General features: G+C 45.3%; 1 protein-coding gene across 1 annotated transcript in view; it reads right to left on the bottom strand.

Moving 5' to 3' along the window:
• Positions 1-544: 544 nt before the first annotated feature.
• Positions 545-22,875, bottom strand: part of FKBP3 (FKBP prolyl isomerase 3) — a 56,770-nt gene continuing 34,439 nt past the window's right edge. Inside the window, exons 5-7 of the mRNA XM_086937257.1 lie at positions 9,070-9,137; positions 7,665-7,762; positions 545-865 (exon numbers count right to left, since the gene is read on the bottom strand). Of these exons, the coding sequence (XP_086793383.1) occupies positions 811-865; positions 7,665-7,762; positions 9,070-9,137 (221 nt within the window). The 3' untranslated portion in view covers positions 545-810. The remainder of the gene's footprint in view (positions 866-7,664; positions 7,763-9,069; positions 9,138-22,875) is intronic.

Raw genomic sequence — 22,875 nt, 5'->3', positions numbered from 1 at the left:
TGAAGACTACAAATCACTCCATGATGGAGCACTGGATCATTTAGCATACCACCTAACAGCTATCATATGTTGGTATAACCCAAGACCATGAGAACCCTGGAAGCCCTGAGCCCAAACCAGAGGGCAGACTTAATTACACTGGTTTCAACAAATATCAGAAAATGTAATCTTTTAGCCACTCTGAAGATTACATTAAACCTAAATAAACTGAATTTACCCCACCCTATGGTGAGCTGTAGTGCATGAAAGGTGGCATGCAGAGCTTTACGAAAGAATAAAATAGAGACAATGGTAAGCTTTGTGTGGGAAATACAATGGAAGTGATCCTGCACAATATTATTCAGACAGTTTCAAACTCCAATGTTCAAGTCACTGTTTTAAAGTGCATCCTATGTCTGTTCATGGGCCACTGCATTTCCTCTTTTCAGTGACTTATAAAACAAAGAAGTTAAACTGAGACACAAAGAAAAAGTGTTCAACATGTCAATGTTTCACACGCAAAACGGTAGGCGAGAGCAGTGCACCTTTGAATAATTTTCAGAGATTAAACAAATAGATAGTTTTATTTATCTGCAATTAAATTGACAGACACGGTTTACCATGAAAAGATATAGTTATAACGTTTGCGTAATATTGGATTATCACTAAGTGTCCTACAAGAATGTAGAACACAAACTGAATGTACAAGCTTTTCATTCGCCGTATTTACAACAAGATAAAATCAAGTATATTCGCTGCAGTGAAAATAGCCGATGTTGCAGTCTTGAAGCTTCAATCTTCTGGTTCACCAAAGAATCGCACAGGTAACACTTACTCGATATCCACCAACTCCACTTCAAAAATTAATTTTGCATTAGGTGGTATTCTGTTTGCACACGAGTCAAGGAAATCAGCATAGATCTGAAACAGTTATTTACCAATACTGCATAGAAAGCAGACACCAAGCAAAAATGTAACAAGTTATAAAAAGCTTTAAAGTGAGAAGTCTGAAAGAATTACAAAATCATCCCATGGTGTGCTGAGCTGTGAATACCCATTGTGAATCAAACACCAATCATTTGCAAAGGCTTCTATAAACTTTCCTTGAGGATCCTAGAGGGTCGAAGAGAGGAGCCGAGGGGTCTAGAGTGTCGCAGAGAGGAATGTTTGAGAGGAGCAGAGTGGCCTAGAACAGACCTCTCTGGGAGGAGCACCGCAGAGAAGCAAGTTGCGGAATGGCATATAGTTAAATAGAGTGGAGCAGAGTCATGGAGTGGCACAGGATGGAGTACTGTATCAAAGGGACAGTGTAGTGCTGAAAAGGGGTACAGCAGTGTGGCATGAAGTAGCTTAGAGTGGAGTATGCATGGTGTGGTAGTGCACTACCATTACAGACAACACACTGACAATTACTTTTGCACAGGCATACCGTTTAACAGATAAAACCATACAGCTCACACAGGTGATGTATGCAAATGACATCACTTAGTGTATTGATGTTAGTTTACACCACTTCAGAAATACAAACAAAAAAAAAGTACTTCCCTTGTGCTTTCCTAATTCTAATACATTAGGAAATATATGCGCAGTTTGTTTACAGACATTTACATTTTGCTGCGTACTTGAAAATAAGCATTTAGTAAGTAAAATAAATTCAACGAGCACGCAGTATCTAAAAGCGTAACAGCGCTAGCAGAACCCAGAAGCTGCGACAGAGAGAGAGCAAATTAGATGAAAAACCTGCACAGAAGTAAAAGGAAAAAAAACACCTTAGACTAGCAGATAAAGCCTCTCACATTGAAGTAGGCAAAAGGAAAGTAAACACAAAGCTTCCTCAGAAGACAAAGCCTGACATTTGAGGTCTGAAAAGTGACCGGATGAGAACAAAATGTATAGGCCCGGTTACAGAAAGTGAGAACTGTGGAAAAATACAGTAAACCGGGTAAGTTTCAAGATATAAATTACCTAAAGCTGGACATCCTAAAACAAATAGAGTGTGTGGAAATGAGGTATTATATGGTGTGGTTGTACGTCCTGTCCTCACTGTGTAATATACTTTTTAGGGCCCTTAGGTTTCGTTTGCCAAACCCTCAGCTCAAACCTGGGTAGCGGTGGCTCTGAGCAGCAAGGCTTACACAAAGGGACAAGTGTAAAGCATGTAAACTCCACTAAGACAACTGAAGAAATTGACAAAACAATCGGACACCAATTAATAAATTGGCAGTATTTGTATGTATGTTTAGACACCACAATGAAAGAAATCCACCGGAGGGTTCCGGTGATATAGAATTTACACGGTAAAGTAAATCGGGTTATTTCACTCAACCGCACACAATCATTGACAGATTCAACACATTTGTCACTTAGAAACTGTTTCACCAAAAGGTTTGGGCCAGTTGGAATGCAGTCACCGAGTTACTTTAAGTGACCAGTTCCAGTTGAAAGTTAGTCAAGGGACCAGCAAGGTCCTCAGAAACAGTTACCTCGGCAGCTGAAGCAGTCTCCAGTCAGTTCCAGGCACTTCGATCCTTTACAGGGTTTTCCTCTAGAAGTGGTCCTGATTCAAGCAATGAAGGATGCTAAAGATTCCCAACGGATGCTCTAGATACGATCTGGTAGTCTTCTGGGGGTCCCAGTTGCACTCTTACGACACTCCCGTGCTCAGCAAAATCAGGTGCTACTTTTTAGGTCTCGGCTAGAAACGCGCGAAGCGCGTTCGCCAGAGTACTATAGTCGGCGTCTCAGAACGACGAAGGGAGACAAGACCTGGCCGCGTGCAGCGTTTCCACATAGGATAACGTTGTGCGCGCGGCCAGGTCTGGTCTCCACAGCATGGCATGGCAGACCGGATCGCGATGCGCACCTCTCTGGAATGCAGGGGGCGTCTGCAGAGAGGCGTGCGGCACTGATAAACAGCCATGCTTTGGTTTTTTTCGTCCCGTCTGAGCGTGGAATGCGGCCGAATTCAAATTACATTTGCTGGACGTGTGCGCGACCAATTACCTGCGCCATCCTGTCAGAGCGACAGACAGAGCACCACTCTGAAGAGGCCCCCTGGAAGCTCCATAGCCAGAGAAGTCCCTGTGGGTCAGGCCTCACAGTCCAGCAGTTTCCCGAACTTTTTTCCGCACCAAAATCGGAGCACTGCTCCATGTTCTCCGCCCGGCCCAAAAAAGCATACAGGAGAAAATGTTGCAGGAGAAAAGGAGACAATAAAATTAAGAACCAGCTCTAATTAAAACCACCGGACACAAAAGAACAGGGGATGTAAAGGGGGCATAAACATTTTATATGGGTGTGTCTACGAGGCACAAGGGTCTCACTGCGTAATGGAAATAAGCGAGAGGAACGAGGTAATGCCATACATCGATATTGCGGGTGGATTTGTTGCACGTGCATTTCTTTTGTGCTGTCGTACCAGACAATCCCGTTGCAAAATGTCAGAAGTACTAAAGGTAATAAAGCTGTGACTTGCTGCCGTCCGGGCTTCTGAACCAGCGTCATTAGCATTCTTGGGCTTGTACGACACATACAGTGTGTTTAGCGTAACTACAAGTCCCAGCATCCGTGTAGCTGAAGGCCGAAAAACCAGGACAGGTTTAAAGTCTTCCCACAACACTCACTTGGAAAGACGTTAACATGTACGCTATATGTCAAATATGGCACTTTCATAGAACCTGGTGGAAAGAACTGGGCACCAATGTTGGAATAAAGAACGGCAGGCCATTTTTCGCCGTGAGCAGAACAGCACCCCCTTCACCCACCCCATTTTGTATTTTTTATTTAATATTGTCGACCTACTTTTCCGGTCAGCTGCTGTAAATGTGCGGAATCTTGTGTGAGTAACCAATTTACTGTTGTTACATTTGACTGGCACTTCATTTGCCCAGTCCTTGTAGTATCCTTCTCACCCTCATTGGAAGGTGTCCGAGAACTGCGTCTCATAATTGTCACTTTTGCCTCATCTAACTTAACTTTTGCTTTTGTAATTGTTCACTTGTAATGTTCTCCCCATGTATTATTTCTGTTCCTATTGTGAAGCCTTTGACACCTTCGGGTAAAGTCTGCGCTGTATCCAAACGCATAAACGTCCCATACCCACAGGACTGCATCCGCCCCCGCCCTCTGCCTAACGCGCTCTCAATCCGGGATGCCAGCTGCCGCGCTCCTCATGTTGCTGCTCCAGCTTTTGCATATTTTCACACAGGGGTTACCTGCAGTTGCCGTGGGGTGGCGCACCACACAGGATTCACATCTCTCTGATGTGGTCGTGGGGCCGGCGTCCTTGGGGTGATCTAAGCTTGCTTGGCTCTTGTGCTCTCGGTGTGAGGTGCTTTTAACCCGGGCCATGCTTTGTTGGGGAGGTGCTCACGGGGCAATGGTGGTGAAGTCTCAACGGCACGGGGTTTCCCCACTGAGCTGGTGGCGGGAGGGACCGGGCTCCACTATGGAGAAGTGTGGTGCGATGCTCTAGGAGGGCTCGAGGCGCTGCTTTGTGGGTGCGGTACTTGTGGGACGAGATGGTTTGTGGAGAAGTTGCTCCCGACACGGGGTCATCCATGGGGAAAGTGAGGGAGAGTACGAGGTGCTTGGGCGGGGTTCTCTTTTAAGAAAGTATCCCTGTAAACGGGGCCTTCTCGGGGTGGAGGGGCTGGTTGTGGAGTTTGTCCAAGTGCTTGTGGTCCTCTTAGGTGAAGGTTCTGCCATGGCCATCATTGCGTGAGGTGCGTGGGCGGGGTTCTCTTTGAAGAAAGCACCCCGGTGCCCACGCTTTCTGCGTCTTACTGTTGGTTGTGGTGCACGGCTCAATGTGAGTGAAGTGTTCGTGGGGCAGTAGCGATCCGCGGGTGAGGTGACTGTAGGGCCGGCATTCTTTGTGTGAGGTACTTGTGGGGCATTAGCCCTCTCTGTCTAGCCTGCTCCCAGGGGGGTGTTCCAAGGGGCGTAGGGCATCAAACAAGAGAGGGAAATGGCCCCTAGCGTTTCCCGGCTGGTTGTACAGAAGCCAGTGTGGTTAGAGCGGGGTCCTTACACTACACGACCTTCCAGAACTAATACACCAATTTTTATGTCCCTCAAGGAAGTGACTGTTTGAGGGTGACTGTGTGTGTGTGCAGTTGGATCTGTGTGAGGGTGGCTGTGTGTCTGTGTGGGTGGCTGTGTGTCTGTGTAGGTGGCTGTGTGTCTGTGTAGGTGGCTGTGTGGGTGGCTTTGCGTGTGTGGCTGCAAATGCAGTAGGTCTCGCATTTGCGAGAGATTAAGCTATTGGCATTGTAAAGGACAATGCCATTTATTTAGGTTTTAAAAACAAATAAAAATAATGTCATGAGCAATGCCAATAGCTCTAACTTTAACAATGCCGAGACCATTGCATTGTAAATGCTCGTTGCATCAGTTCCTGGTGCTGCATGACAGCGGATGAAGACTTTTGGCTACCAACTTTCTTCAGCAGGCTGCTCAGTGGTCATGTCCCAGGGCTGTGAAAAGAAGGCAGCTCACAGACTCTTGGTTTTGGCTAGGCTCTGGAGAGGACATCTCCTCGAGCAGGACACAGCAGGCACATTCCTTATTTGCCAGCCACCAGGTGCAGTCTACACAGGTGAAGCCCATCCTTGCAGGTGCCACGGTGCAGCAGAGCAGTCCCTCTGTCCTTTTCCAGTAGAGTTAGGAGTTTAGGGTGCCACAGACTATCTACCTATACTCCTAAAATTACCTCAAAGCAGGACATAATTGGGAGCTAATGCGCAACCAGGTTCCCTCCCACCCACTTGAACATTTCTTGAGAAGTATAGCATCTGGGCTTCCCAGGGTGCCCCATTCTGCCCACTTCCAATATGGAGAAGAGGTCCTAGTGACGTTCTTCTTTCTCTTTTAGCCCTGTCCTTTTTAGACTGGGCTCCTTGACTTACTGCTGTGGTAAAATGTTTCTTATCTTCTTTATGGGTGCAGATGGCCCCATAAAGAAGATAAGGAACCTTTTAAGTCGACAGGAAGTCCGGGAAAAAGTCTGAAAACGACAGGGCCAAAAGAGAAACTTCTTACATGATTCAGACAAAAGCAACCCGCAGCTCCCACCGCCCGCCTCTCCCAAAAAGAGGAAGGCAGCCTGCAAGAGCCAGCATACCTCTCCAGTGCCAGCTTCATCCACAGCTCGCAAAAGTCAGCCCCGGGATCCCGCGCAGAGGAGCCTCCTGACCCCACCGCCAGCAGGGCTTGTAGCCACAACAAAAGGTGCCGCCGCCACCACACCCCAGGTACCCGCCTCAGTCAGTGACTCACCCAAGACTCCCCCCGCAGAGCGGGGCAGCAGCAGGACACAGCACCAGCACTGCCAGAGACTGCCCTGCACACAGAGGTGAGGGCCAGTAAGCTGGAGCTCAATAAATCCACCGAGAGGCTCGCGGTCGCCGCCTCAGAGGCTGCCAGGCAGAAGAGCAGCGCAGTCATCGCCCCCAAGACACGGTGACCAGCAAACTCCACATTTAAATCTGTACAGGCCGCTGTTGGGCATGCCCCAGTTTCAGGCTCTCTGAACAGAATGTTCATTTTGCTGTTTATTTTTATTGTTGATACAGTAGGGAAATTAATGAGGAGCGAAACGGTAAATTGGGTAAATCTGTATTATATGCAGTTGAGACAGCGCAGTTCGCTTAAAGTTCGATCTCAGAATGAAGCAGTGGGGTGGTGGGGAGGAGGGGGGGGGGGGGAATATGAAGTCATGCTAGCTCTGCTGGTTGATCTGTCTGTACAAGCCAAGGATGCCCCGAGCGGGACTAGTCATGCCCTGGCTGCTGCTGGCCCTGTCAGCACCCAGGGCTCTGAGCAACTGTGAGTGAGCCAAACGTGCATGCATGTTCCATTGCTTGCCACATGTATGTCATCTTTGGGGTGAGGGTTGTGGTGGGGGTTCAAGGCCTGGCGATAAGGGTATTGTTGGTAATAAGAGTCACAGTTCACACAAAGGGAGTTTTACGGGCATGTCTCCGCGAGTCACTCTGAAAAACATATTACGCACGCGCCCGAGACCCACACAGTCCGTGTGACCTCTCGCGTTTAGGGTTGTATTTAATGCGCGGTCGATTAGAACTCTTAACCAGAGGTGAAATAACTATTTTAGAGTTTGTCACCCTCATACGTAAAGATGGTATGTAATATTTCCACTGTCACATTTTTGGTGGTGGTGTTGGTTCGGTCAGGTATAAGAACAGGGCGTCTTAATCAGAGTATGGCTGTATTTTATAAACAGATTTTGCAAAGCAGTGCTAGACACCCTCAAAGAGTGTCTTGCTCAAACATGTGTAGTATTGGCAATTAAAGAGGACTTGGCAGTTCAGGCTGGACTGTTGTCACAGGAGCAAGGTCAACACGGATTTACATATAGCTGGGTCCAAACTGAGGGGGCATCTATACTTTAATGCAGTGTTACAGATAACAGAGAAAACTGTCAAAGCAAGCACTCAAAACGATAAATGTACCAGGAGGCTTGCACGGTTAGTAAGACATTGATGCAACAGAAACTATATACATACACTCCCTGCCCAATACCAATAACCAAACATGCAAGTCTGCATTCAAGCAGGGAATCCCTTCATATGCAACGTATTGGCCATAAATGACCTTAAAGCCAATCCTTGCAACAAACAAAAAAAAAAACGAGAAATAATACTTTGTTTGAAAAAGGATACTTTGCATCTGGCTGTCCTTTCTTGCCATAAGCCCATTCAGATTCGATTTCCAGGTAAGCCTTTTCACCTTTGCTCATTGTTAGAAGGGCTTCATCCCACTGTGAAAAAGACCAGGTTTGTACATTTATATATAAATTATTCTTCAATAACAGTAATAGACTATACAAATGGACACATTAGAAACTGTCTTGTCTTTGGGCAGTTTTCACACTCAAGATGCATTTTTAGTGTCGATCTTTTCAAATTCTAATTACTTTTGCCTGTCTGTTGGTGACACAAGAGGATACATCACCTGCATCCAGAACACTTACCGCAATTTTTGGGTGAACATAGAACTAAATCACAAGTTTAGCATAGAGTAACCTTTGACAAACACGCTGAATAACACCTGTTTATCTTCCTAGAAATTATACCAAGCTTTCTGTATTAATTGTGAATTTGTTTTAATACCCGCTTAAAACACACTAAAGCCAGTCATTTGCATTATTCCACATTTATGCATATTTTAAATGCATTGTCCGCTTGCTAATCTCGGTTATACACTGTACATTTAACCCAAACGTTCAAGTAAGTGCAGCCTCATTTTAAAGCAGGCACAACCAAGCGAAGACGGCAAAATCAGTCAGCCCTCATAACGCAGCCATCTCTTCCTCAAGGTCTCACATTTTCCCCACGAAATGAGTCCAACACCTGCTACTTCATGCCCATCTAAAGTTTTTCTAAGCACATCCTGTTCTCCCCTTTTCACATTGTGAATAAGTGTATAAAGATAGCTGAAAATTGTATAGCATTTAGCATTACATACAACAACTGATGAGATGGCGAAGCTCTGGTCTGTCTAAATGGCAAACCACACTTTTTTTTTGCATTTATGAGCTTTCCTAAGTGTCTAAAAGTATTTAGCGCAAAGAGAAAAAAAACGGAAACTTGATTTTATTGTATAACCAAATCCTTGCAAAAAGACAGAGAAAACAATGTATTTCTGTATGTAGATCACCTAACTTCAAATGGGCAGATCAGTTTTTTAGTGCTACATGGATATTACTGTATATTGTGAATGCCTTATACACTGGTTTTATTTTTTATTTGTATGGTTTAAATGAGAAGCCTAATCAAACTAATGCATTATTATAATATGGCAACTGATCAAGGTATAAGCTCAAATACTACTCCAACAGGAGTTATGGTGTGCGATGTTATACAAAGGCCCATTTGACTGACAATTAAATCCTGGCCTGGCTTTAGGCTTCCATTCCTTCAGGCCATAATAAAAAAATAATTTGGAAGCAGCAGGTCTGCTCTGAAATGGATAGTAACCGTTTGTGTGGCTATTCTAAGCAAATTGTTATGGCAATTATTAAAACCAATTACATAACAATCAGATTGGCATTCATATCATACTTACCCCTCTAATAACTTTTCCTAATCCAACTTTGAAACTCAAAGGTTTCCCCACTTTCTTCTTTTTCAAACCTATGAAAGTGAAGAATTTTAAATAGAAGTTCTGTGCTGATGGATCATCAAAAACATTCACAAGTTAAACACAATTTTATTACGCTTGGGATATAACTGGATAAATATGACCACAGACTTAAACAAAAATGATTGGTTCAGTTTACATGCTAGTCTGTGAAACCTTTTGGCTCTTAGAATGGTAAATTAAGAACAATAAAAAAAAGAAATTAAGAAGTGGCAGCTGCATGTGCCCACCACTGAAGCTATCTTAGAATGAAGCAAATGAAGTCATTCCAAGATGAGTCGCTGCACGAGCACACAAGCAAGACGACCACTCTGGAATTTCTTTTAATACTTTTTGAAAAATTATTCCAAGATCACTGTGTTGCATGTGCGCACATGCATGCAGCCCATCTTTAAACTCTATTTTTAATTTACCTTTCTAAGATGGCGGACAGCCGTCTCATGATAGTAAATTAACATTTTTTTTTTTTACACATTGTGGGAGAGATAAAATATTTTAAACATGCGCCCCTAACCCCGCCCCACCAAAAATAAGGGTCAGGAGAGTAAGAAAAAGATCTTGCAACCAACTAAATGTTTAATCTGTGGTCCTGTGGGACAAACAGTCCAGATATGTCTATTTCAGCTTTATTTGGAGATACGGCTGAAAAGATTTACACCAAATCACAAAAAGCAGGCTATCTGGGTAAAGATTTGGCTTTACATCAAATTTTGCAGAATTTTGCTCAGCAGCTTCCTCTGTACTGCGGTTCAAAACTCCCAGTGGAAATTGTATGGTGAAAAAGGTTTTGGGCCGCCAACATTTTCTTGGCCCCAGCTTGACGGATCATCCTGAAACTTAAAGTGTGGCGATGGTTGAACTTTGATTTTGGTAAGTTTAATGAATGTTCGTCAAACGGTGCCACAGTTATTAGCAAAAAATGTTCCTATGGAACTCCGAATTACATAACTACATAGTGGAGAGCGTCACTAGCAAAACATACCCACACATACATTTAAACATGGAAGTCAAACAACCATGTACAGATCAGTTTCTAATTTTCTCGTTAGAGCCATCACGGTTCCAGTCACTTGTAATAAGATCATATAGCTGGTAAACTGTAATAGGTTCTTACAATCAAGTTGTGATGTCATAATATATGCTGCCAGAGCCAACAACAAAGCTGAAAGGCAGGTCATAGAGTATAACTGCATTTTTTTTGTAAACAAACTTTTAGGCATTTACGAGACATACTAGTACATTATAGACATGTGAATGATCATGTGAACGAACATGGATCCACTGTTCATATACGTGCATCTCGTTACTGCTGCATAGACAGCCATATGCAGTCAATAGTCCTTCATGGGTTGCATTGACGAAAAAGCTCATCAAGAAGTGCAATGAGAAGCCTAACCCCCACATCCTCAACCAAGTGGGAACCCCACCCTCCCCCCGCCCTTCATTCCCCCAGTCCACCCCCCCCAGCATGTCATGGAGTACTGTGCTCAGGTCCACCCAGTCATCGTGGGAACAACAACTGCAAAAGAAAACAGTCTTCTTTTGTAGCGTTCTAAAATAGGACCCTGATCGATACTGTGACCTTGTGCCCCTATTCGGCTATAAATCCATTTATTCCCTATATTGGCATAACCGTTCAAGTGCAATATTCAGAAACTCATCTCTGGCCTCACACGAACAGAGCCACATTCCAGAATAGCTTTCTCTGCCATTTCCTTTGCAACCAATTAGTGCAATGACAGAGCAAACCTGGAAATCCCCGCTTGCTGTGTTTTGATTAGTAATAGAACTCTAATGAGCACTGATAGACGATCACTTCCTAGTGACATCTTTATTGACGTCTTATGTCCAAAAACTCACGTCAAACAAGGCACCTTTCAGGTATAAATATTACCAACGTTGCCTTAAGCAAACGCTAGCTGCCTCAATGCCATCGCTGCTATCTTCGCTGAAGCTGAAGAAGCTGTCATGCTGATGATACCATAGCTGCTATCGCTACTGCTATCGCTGCTAACTAGCGAACAATGGTGTGGTGAACTTGGGAGCTGAACAGCCGTCCCCCTGCAAGAGCCCAGCAGATGCAAGCTGCCCGCGGACGCTGCCCCTCCTCCTCCTCGACACGCTGAAGAATAGACGCGGTCTTTCTCCTGCAGAGAAATCCAGCTCCGGCGTTTCTAGTCTACCCTTGCGGGTGACTGGGATATCGAGTCCTGAGGGAGATACCAGACCTCCATCATTCTATTCCAGAGGTATGGTGTTGACTAAACCCTTGAGAGAGAATTCTTGAAGCAAACCTTGGCAAAACCATGGGGTAGGCGTAGTTAGAAGCACCAGTTGAGTATTTTAGCCTAATGTATATATGAATGTATATATGTTTTATTCCTTTTAAACCATTGTATGGCTAAGAAACCATATCAATGCTTTTACAGTATTATTTCACAATACTTATCTTACTGTACGTACTTTTTATCATAACAAGTCTTGCAATTGTGGCAATTCATTTCTCTTGTACGAGAAGAAACCTGTTCAATAAATGTTACCTTTTATTGAAAACGCCCGTCTCTCTATTCTCTACATATTGTGAAAGTAAACTGCACAACCACTGACTGAGTAAAATAACTCTATTGTTTCACACAACCCTAGAGATTGACTCTTGATCTGAGGAGCAAAGTTGTCATGTTGCACGGTTGTTGGAAAACTGAATCCCTTCTTGGCTGTGCCAGGGAAGCTGATCACTTCCTATTTCAGTCAAGAAAGTTTCCAGTGACCTCTGAGCTAGTTGATAACAAACCCAATTAAGTTTAGCATAGTCACTGGAGACCTGGAAGAGCCGCACTTCTACGTCGATATTACTGTTTATGTTATTCCAATGCGCAGGGCCTATTGGGAAAATAGGAACTACACTACACTTTGGATATGGGCGTGAGTCCCGTGAGAGGGTCAGCACCGGGAGCAACATCACATGAAGGGGGTGACATGTCTGTGTACTAACATGTCTGTAAAGTTCTATTACTGGCCCTAAGGGGTGGAGGCGGTGACCCAGGTATTGCGACTAATGTATATGAACAGGTATGTCTCAAACTGTTAGAGGCCACCCGGTTGTTTAAACATCAATAAATATATCTTTTGTCTTTTTTAATTGCTTCCTCTTCTGATCTTTCTTGGAGTTACAAAACCGTAGAAAGAATTCCGCTTTCGGTCTTGTTCTGCTATATGATCACAAAATTCTATGACTTGCAATGTCCTTGGAATGTATGGAAGATAGGTCACACTTTATTGAAAAGCTGTTTTTTTTTTCTAAACTGATGCTGCCCAACAGAATAAAAAAAGGACAAACTTTACGGAATTACATACCACTTTGAAAATGATTCTGGTGGGCAATAAAGGGTTAAAAAGAACCTGGTTTGGCACCTGCAGCTCAAAGTAAAACAAGCATTTACAATGCAACGGTTTCGCCTTTGCAAAAGTTAGAGCTATTGGCATTGTAAATGACAAAATTTGTATTTGTGTTGGTTTTGAAAACAGATAAATAAATGGCATTGTCATTTACAATGTCAATAGCTTAACCAATGCCATACACACACACCGAGAGCCCCCCCACACAGATCCCCCCCCCACACACACACAGAGCACCAACCCCTCCCTGTTCCGAATATCCCCCTACAACGGGGAGCTCCGGGCTGCCAGGGGCTTCCAAGAGCGAAATAACCTCACCCAGAGAATCCTCATCCTGGTCAAGGACAACGGGGACCCGCCGCTGCCCACCACCGTCACCATGCTGCTGTCCCTGGAAGACAGCATCCGGGAAGAGAGCCCCAAGTCTTGAGACTTCCAGATCAACCCCAGGGGTAAATCAGATATGACGCTCTACTTGATCGTGTCTTTGGTGGCCGTGAGTGTGCTGGCTCGGTTGACCTTCATAGCCCTGTCGGCCAAGTGCTTCTTCAAGGACAGCACGGTGGGCTCTGGCGGCTGCTGTTGCCCCGAGAAGGCGCAGCCGGCAGACTTCCAGAAGCAGTACCACCCCACCCTTACCCTGAACCCCGATGGCACCCTGAGGTTTGTGGATGTCAATGTGAGGCCGAGTGACCCCCTCGCTCAGCGCTACGGGACCTATCTGCCCCCCGAATCGGACACAAGTGAGTTCACATTTATGCGACCCCTGTACTTTCCTGAGCTCCGAGAATTAGTGAATGAAACGGAGTCTTATGTCTCTGATCTAGATGGGTCAAACGAGCCCAGCCAGGTGAGATGGTAACCTGCCCTTGTTGTGTCAAAAATATGATTGTAGCCCACTGGGTCAAAGCGCGCCCCCTGTTCTAGGCCAGTGTAACTGGTCCAACAAATATCGCACGCTTGTATAGTGCCTTAGCAACCCCTGGCAGAAGAAAGTGTTAGTAATGACTTGTTGACACTCGGAGCGGTTTGTTTTTGCAAGCTGATGCACAATGTCCTGTGTGCTTTGGTTGGTCCCCTAAAACATTCACACACCTGCAGTATACATACACTTTATAACCCTCTAGTCAATACAATGTGCAGTTGTTGTATTACACTTTAATTTCCACCAGCACTTTTCCCAAAATATCATCTGATCAGATGTGGAGTGAGTTAGTGTTTTTGATTGACAACGTTATTGTTAATAGAAATAGTAATATACATGAGCCGGCTAACACTTTTTTGTTGTTTGTGTGTTCTATTTGGGCTAGTTGTTTTTGAGGAGGATTCATTTAAAAATACACTTTACCATTACGCAATGTTTTGCATGTCAGCTTAAGTAAGATTGCATGCACGGACATACAGATGTTTTATCTTGTAAAGCTGCTTACGGTGTACTGTGGCCGTACGATTGTGCTGAAAATGGGATTAAGCCGGTCTGCTCTGTTGGGATTTAAGCAGTTGTTTTTGAGGATTTAAATTCTTTCATATGCCATATACTGTCATTTAAAGACACGTTAGGATGCAGCGCATTCGCTTGATACCCTTTCCTTATGGTTGAGCTCACGCCCGAGTGATGACATCACGTCTCACGCTGCCATCACTTCAGAACGTCTTAACCTGTAGCAGGTGGCCAGTCACTACAATGCTGTGTATTAAAGCCGGGGCATCAAAGCACCCCTGCCATCATTCCAATCACACCTGAAAACATGGCGGTGAAAGAGGTCCCGGGTACCTCTTTAGTCCCATGTACCGACGTGAGGTTGTGGCAAAGAGCATGGCCTCTGTGGGCACACCTCCACCTCACCCCGTAGCTGCACATCCTGGACGCTGGGGGGGTTCTGACTTGGGGGGCGTGGGCAGGTTTCAAGGCCAGTTGATGCTGGCTGGTGGAGACAGGATGTCACTTCCTGGGAGTTGCAGGAAGGGGAGTGGCCGGGTGAATTATTGAGGCGTGTATTGACAGCAGAGGCCAGAGGTGAACACGTGGGTGTTATTTCACCTAGAAAGTGCGCGTTGTGAACCCATGGTAAGAGCGATGTGGTCAATACATGATCAATGCATGTTTACAACGTGTACACGCAGCACTGCCACGACCGTCCCTCGCTTCTTGGAGAGGCCTGCATAACAATGACATCACGGCCTCTGATGCGGAACCGATAAGCGCAGGGTGAAGGGGGCCTTAAACCAGACTTCCGGCCTTTTGGTTCATAGTGTGTGTGAGTCCTGCTTGTTGGGTCACGTGCGGCCTTGTGCAAGCGAAATAATGCTCTCGACATAAGATTTAGAAATGCCTGGATTGCTGTTTGTGCTCGTGTGTGTCGGGAGGGGGCGCAGGTGAAAGGTGAGCCTTCTGCGTGCATAGACTGTGAATAACTAGACAGCAAATACTTAGCGTGAATGTGTGAACGCTAGTTTAAAGCAACACTGCGCTCTAATACTTGTTTTTTCATGGAAGGAGTAGAGCGGTCTGGGGCATCAACGCATATCCCTTTCCCCTATAGGATGGTTCAGTGCATGCACGTGTTAGCCTCTCAGGGTACACCTGTGTTGCTGTTTTGCACTTCGCTGAAGTCTATATGAGAGTATGTATGTCCGAGGAACATATGTATTAGAAGACCCTGCTGATACATTTCATCCAAAGGCTGTGCTGGTGGCTGGGCGTGTCCGTTTATTTGTTGGGACAGGACCGATTTGACTCATCCAATCAGCTGGTGAGCTGTGCCTTCGATTCTCCGATAAGTCCTTCCAGAGCATGGCATGGCAGAGTCAGCTGAGGTACAGCGCACACCTGGAGCTCTGTCAGGCTCTGTGCACGGGCTGATGGGGGCCATTTCTGCTCGGCCGAGCTAGAGTTTCTTGCTGAAATCCTCAAAGAACCAGGAGAAAAAAACTCCATCTGCAACTTCGAGACGCGAGCCTCTATGTCGAAGTCCAATTTGATTTCGCCCCCAGCTGAACTGATGTTCATTAGCCGAGAAAGCAAAGACAGGTGTGAGGGGTTTGGAAAACAGGATGGGGAGGGTTGGTGTGGGCAGAAAATAGACTAGGGCTTAGGGATTTGGGGGCGTGTTTTTCGTGCTCTCCCCTTCCCATTGGCTGGAAGGTAAAATTCCAGCCAATGGGAAGAGGAGAGGGTGGGACTTAGAAAAAGGCTCGGAAACGCCCCCGAATCACGTTCAGATGGGGAAAGAATGATTGCCAGCCACTCTTCCAATGGCTAGCCTCCATTTATGGAGCTAGCCAATGGAAGACAGAGGCGGAACAAAGCCCCATACTGTCTCTAACATTAGATTTCGCCCTGGGCGGAGCACTGCTTCGCAGTGATACGGCCAGGCCGAAACCTAAAAACTAATTGATTGGATAAAGAGCCTTCCTCCCTCTTCCATCCATTTGTGGGGGAGGGGGGGCTGATTTCTTTGAAGAGAACCTCAATGTGAAACTGCAAAAGTGCCACAAGGATGAGCATCCCATTGCACAAAAGGCGTAAGAGCCTGTGATCCCAGAGGCCTGACAACCTTGCCTCAACTTCAAACAAGCAATGGAACGCCAAACAGTCTTTTGTGTCCTACTGGCTTTGGTAATGCTGTACAGAGGAAGGGGAGGAGGGGGGGGTATGGAGGGGGTTGGGTGGGGAATAGAAACCCTGAGCACTCTGGGTAGGAGACCGTATTTGGTTGGAAGGAACTTGCACACAAGGGAGTGTCCCTGAAAACACATGCACTCCAGGAGATATTAAAGATAAAGAAAAAAAAATACCCCAATTTTGAGCATGAGAAGCCAGCCAATCAAAAGGAAGGTAACGAGGAATTTGGGGAGCCCTTTTCCAGGACAACGAGAAACCATTTACCGGCTGACACCTTGAGTGAACACTGTGCCTGCAGTGGAAGAGGGAAGGACGCCAAGAACCGCCACCAGCCGCGCCGCCGCCTCGGGACTCCAAATCCCGACAGGCTCAGCGGCGGCGCGTTCCCAGACGCGTCATACGCGCCGGGAGGGGCTGCTTAAAACAGGAAGCCCTCGGTGGAGCGGGGGGAGCCCTTTTCCAGGACAACGAGAAACCATTTACCGGCTGACACCTTGAGTGAACACTGTGCCTGCAGTGGAAGAGGGAAGGACGCCAAGAACCGCCACCAGCCGCGCCGCCGCCTCGGGACTCCAAATCCCGACAGGCTCAGCGGCGGCGCGTTCCCCGACGCGTCACACGCGCCGGGAGGGGCTGCTTAAAACAGGAAGCCCTCGGTGGAGCGGGGGGAGCCCTTTTCCAGGACAACGAGAAACCATTTACCGGCTGACACCTTGAGTGAACACTGTGCCTGCAGTGGAAGAGGGAAGGACGCCAAGAACCGCCACCAGCCGCGCCGCCGCCTTGGGACTCCAAATCCCGACAGGCTCAGCGGCGGCGCGTTCCCCGACGCGTCATACGCGCCGGGAGGGGCTGCTTACAACAGGAAGCCCTCAGCGTCGCGGGACGCGAGCGGGACGCCCGGGGCTAAGCCCGGGCAAAGGGCGGGCCCTCTACGGCCCTCCAAGGCCGGAACAGGCCGGGCTGGGCCACCCCCATAATCTGTGTCTGCACCCAAAAGACATATAATCATGGCGAAACCAGGAAGTGAAGCTCAACCCACGAGTGAAGGGAGCTCAATCTTTGGCCCCCTGGATACATTTTTCTCCAAAGTTAATGGTGAAATTGATAAAGACCTGGCCTTGGCAGAGAGGCGCATTGCAAGTAGACAATCAATAGAGCAACTTAAAAATATCGTTCTCATACCAGTTCCCTCACCTACTCCTGAGCCTAGCCCACTTAATTCCACCTTAAAAATCACGGTAGAGGATTTAATGAATACTGATAACGTGCCCTCAGTTTTTCAATCCTACTTCCCGCCAAATAATGGATCTTTGCTCCCATCCCCTTTAAAAATTGTTAATGTTACAACCACGGCACCCGCCGACCTCATAGACTTGGTCACTCCAAACCTGCCAAAGATTGCGGAGTTTGTGGGGCCTGATATAATAGAAATTCCCTCTTCCCAGGTCCCACAAAAGTTGTCTATGTTCCACCCTTCACCAGTGGTATTAAAGACAGATAAAGTGTCTCAAATGAAACAAAAACCCAAAAAGAAACAGGCTATTATTCGTTCCCCACCCAAAAAAACGACGAAAAAGACTCCCAACGAAAAACACCCCTAAAACTCAAACTTCGGCTAAGGACATACTCACCAAAGAACTGCTACAAATTGTTGAAGGAATACCAAAACCACCACGTGAAGCATTAATTTCCTGCGTCCCTCCCACAATTAAAGACGTTGTGGATGCCATGGAACATCTTGTGAAGGCATTATTAACACCAATACTCGAGAGAGTGAAAAGAATAGCTACCCAATTGCACACTCTCTCAGAGACCCTGACCCAAACCCAAGTAGCAAATCCTGACTCTATGTCAAATTCTGGCGACAAATCCAAACAGGAAGCAAAAATTACAACCACCACAGTAAAATCCACTACTACGAAAATTGGGGGGGGGGGGGGAAATCTAGTTGTGAAAAATCGACTAAAGTCCAGATTCCTATGAAGCAAATTCCGGCGCCAAATCAGAATCAAACCCAACCGTCAGACTCTACAAAGAAGTCAGTAACTACCCAAAATCCAGCTCCCCTCCAAAAGTGCCTTCTAACACCCAGGCAAACTCGACACAAATCAACTCTCTTATTGCTTCAGCAAAAATGGGCAACGCCCTTCCCACCCGGGAAAAAACCAACCCTGCCGCGCTACATGATAAACGTCTAGGTAAAAGATATGTCGACTTACCCCCGATTGCATCACAAAACGTTATCATTCTAACGGGGGTCGCACCATTATCAGGTATAGGAGGATACGAAAATCACAGCCTAAAAAATAAGGTGATTTTTTGGCTTAGGGAAAATAGGCCCCTACCTCCTCATATAAATGGTGACATAAGAATGGTGAGAAGAACCGACTGGGTTGGTATTCGTCCCAAAGACATAGAAGGGGATGTAGTAATTGTCACCTTTAAAGATCCGAGGGTCATCTCACATATTACAGACTGGTTCCCGGGCCTCCATAGGGGACCAATCCTGCCAAAACCTTTAGCCTACTTTTACCCTGAAGCGTTAATGTCTTCTAAGCCACACAAAGTTCACTATCCTAAACACTCATTTGCGCAGTATAGAAATAACCACCTTAGCCAGGGAGTAAGAGATCAGACATGTCTCCCTTTAAATGATCTCTTTCAACCGCCGACCCCACAGTTCTATCCACAGGGCTATGTCAAACCCCCCTCTTTCTTCCATGCAAACTGGAACTTACCCTGTTATAACTCCTTTGAGCCACTCTGCGGTATGGAGGACGTAGAATGACTCTTTCAAGAGAAGCAAGTAAATGATGGCAGTGGGAGATTTGAGCGTAACACTGCTCACCCCTATCATATGCAGGTTAACCCAGAAAAGGGTCCAAATAAAAACTCCACAGTCAACGGGGTAAAAAATAGAGACAAAACTATTGACAGGGGCAAAGAAAAAAGACAAACTTGTCTCTCCACTAATACAAATGCCAAATCACACTCGAATAATAAGGCAGACAGGAAAAAAACTGGCAATTTGCAGTTCCTCTCGTGGAATCTAGCAGGACTTTCTTCTAAAATTATGTTACCGGATTGGTTAAAGGTGATAAATCAGTACTCCATCCTGTGCTTCCAGGAAACCTGGGCGATCTCACCTATCCACCTTCAAGGCTTTCAGACATTCCACTCACCGGCTGCCGTGACTAAACAGGGCAGACACAAGGGGGGTCTATGCACCTACATTAGTGTAGCAGTCAGTCAGAGGATCAGAAAAACATTACTGAGAGATTCCTTCCAGATAATTGTATTGGATATCGCCCCGTCATTGTCATTGCTAATTATCAACTTTTATAATAACCTGCCTGTAGACCAATTGGAGAAAGCCATGGATACTTTACACCAAGCCCTGCAAACGATTAAAGAAACCTCGGGCGGAGAGTGTGCAATACTTTTTGCTGGTGATCTAAACTGCCATATCTGCCCAAACACAGCAAGAGATGATTGTGATATTTATGAGACATATGCCTCAGATCCTGGTTTTCCCACCTTTAGCCATTTTTTGCACACAAAGGCAGGGGATCTTTTTAACACCTTTGTGACTTCTTTTAACCTACATTTGGCAAATGAGCTCCTTCAGACTCCATGCCCCCTCAAACCAACCTTTCATGGCAGAGGCAGGAACACTATCATAGACTTCTTATTATTTTCAAAAGCACACGCATCGTTAATACGAGATTGGAACACCCTCGACCATCCACACAGTGACCACTACCCTCTGTCCATGACCATTGACTTACCGGAACCATCTTTGAGCCAGAAGTTACATAAAGTTACTTATGAACAACCAATTATGCTGGGAGCCAAAAACGGATATTGTGTCAAATGGGATAAAATAAACCCAAAAAACCTCCTCAAGAACCTAGTCAACAAAAGGAGGGAGGAGATTTATATTTGTCTTTCTAATAAGGACAGCCCCGATGATATCTAATGCTTTCATTAAAATTCAGGGCACCTTGAAAGAACTCTTGACGAGACAGTTCAAAACAGGTACCATTCTTCAAAATGGGTGGTTTGATCAAAAATGTACGAAGGCATTGAATTCCCTAAAGAACTTGCTGCGTGTCCTACCGAAACCTCAATTAGAAATACGTCAGGCCAGAAGACAATATCGCCTAGCCATAAAGGAGAGAAAAAAGGAATTGAAACAGGAAGCATGGCAGAAATTGGTGGAAACATCGGAGACGGGGAACATGTCAGCTTTTAGGAGACTTATCAATTCCCCCTTGCCATGGGTAAAAATGCCCACTAGAAACCTGGATATGGCAATAAATGGAGAGATGTGGGCGGCGCATTTCCAGAAGCTCTACACTAAACCCGCATGTTTAAATAACCTGAACCCAGATCCACTAATCATAAATTCATCTCGGGAGAGTCCCTGCCAAATTCTTTTTTCACTTGAGGAGGTGGAATCAGCCATCAAAGAAAGTCCTCCTGGGAAGGCCCCTGGACCGGACGCAATCCCTGCAGATGTGTATAAGGCAGAGATGGAATTCTGGGCTCCCCTATTGACCTCTGTCCTAAACTCTATAAACACCACAAATCTCCTGCCAACCTGGGGAGAGGGTATAGTAATACCAATCTTTAAAAAAGGAGACAGGCACTTGCCATCGTGCTACAGGCCCATATCCCTCCTCGACACCTTAATGAAAATTGTCAGACGCATAATCCTGAAAAGATTATCCACCTGGATAGAGGAGAAAAATATACTCTCTAAACTACAATATGGTTTCCGGTCAGGCAGAGGTACAATTGAACAGGTCCTCAATTTACATCTAATCAAGTCAAAATACATCGACACCAAAAGGCGCAGTCTGTACATAACATACATAGATCTCACTTCAGCATTCGACTGCGTCCTGCATGACCAACTATGGGACATCTTAAAGCACTTCGGGATAGATCCATCAATCCTTCTTTTCATTAAGGCATTGTATCGTGAAGCAGGAGCCAGAGTGAGATTTGGACTGAGGGGAGAGTGCTCGCCACGTTTTAACATCAATAGAGGGGTTAGACAGGGGTGCATACTGGCTCCCCTGCTTTTCTCCCTTTATATAAATGCGATCGGCGAGCATCTCAAAAACATCAAGTGTGACTTTCCCAAAATAGGAGGTCAACCGATTCCAATTCTGCTGTATGCGGATGACGCTGCAATTTTATCCCAGACCAGAATGGGCCTACAAAAAGCAGTTTCAGCTTTCACGACTTTTATGAACGATAGGGGCCTTAAAGTGAACATAGGAAAAACGTACACCATGCTATGTAACAAAAGCCAAAAAAAAACCCATGCCCCATCTTTATTGAGGACCAAAGATTGGAGACAGTGGAGGCTTTTACTTATTTGGGAATCTGCCTACATAGAAAGCTATCCTGGAAAGCGGCAATAGAGAAGAGGAAACTTGCTTTTCTGAGAGCTATTGGAGGTCTCCGGGATTTTTCGGGAAAGATAGGGGGCAGACCGGTTAAACAACTACTAACCATATATAAAGCAAAATGCGTATCTACTGCTATCTACGGGGCTGGCCTCTGGGGCGTAGACAAAAACATCTCGCCGATACAAACTTTGGAAAACCAATTCTTAAGGTATCTTCTTGCTGCCTCAAAGGCAACCTCTGTATACAAAATGCACATTGAGCTGGATATCCCGTATATAACAGATACTATAAAATCTGAACCCCCCCTTCTCTGGCACAAAATTTGGACTACCCCTGAGACTGCTTTTAATAGAGAGGTGCTACAGGATATTTTTAATTTGGAAGGGGCCAAACATTCCAATCAATCTATTTGGCTGACCTATGTGAAAAATTTATTTTCTGAAATTGGGCATCAAGAGTGGTTTACAGATCCAAGTTCACTGGAAAATATCTCGCGTAAACACCTGAGAAAGACTTTAATGGTCCACCTGGAAACAGTCAGATGGAACAAACAAAAACTTTCTGATACCATCCTGGCTTATCAAAGGGTGACACCTCACAAGGGGCTCCAACCATACCTATCATCAGATTTTCCGTGCTACTCAAGGATGTTACTCACCAGATTCAGATTGGGCTCTTTTTATCGTTATGTAACATTCCCAAAATGCAATGATTGGTCACGGATCACCTCTCCCTGTCCCTGTGATACTACTTCACAACAATCGAACATTCACACTATCCTTTTCTGCAACTATTACGGGATTTTGAGAAAAGCACTATTATTACCCTTACTGAAGAGATGGAATATCAGGACATGTAAAACTGCTTTTGAACGTCTACAGGAACTTGAAGATAAGGAGGTGACAACCAAAATGGAACAGTTCTTAAAATTAGTGATAAAATTTAGGAAAACTTTAGATTGAAATTGGAGATAGTACTTACTCCTCTTTGTTTTTTATCTTTCTTTTTAACGTAGACTTTTTAACTTTCACTGAATTATGTATGTCTTTTTAAACTGAAATATTCTCAATGATTTGTTATATAAATGTTTTTAACTATGTATAATAAGGTATGCTTATATGATATTTGTCTAAAATATCGAATAAAGCGTATTTTGAACCTTTGAACCTTTTTTGAGGAGCAACAATCAAGACAGGAAAAAGCTATCAAAAAGGAAGCAAGCAAAAGTGGCACTAACACCTCTAAGTTATTGGTGTGGTTTACAAGAGGCTTTTCCCTACAGAC

This window comes from Lissotriton vulgaris, chromosome 9, assembly GCF_964263255.1.
Source record: "Lissotriton vulgaris chromosome 9, aLisVul1.2, whole genome shotgun sequence".
Taxonomy (NCBI): domain Eukaryota; kingdom Metazoa; phylum Chordata; class Amphibia; order Caudata; family Salamandridae; genus Lissotriton; species Lissotriton vulgaris.
The sequence above is the reverse complement of the archived record's forward strand: the minus strand, read 5'-3'. Positions and strand labels throughout refer to the sequence as shown.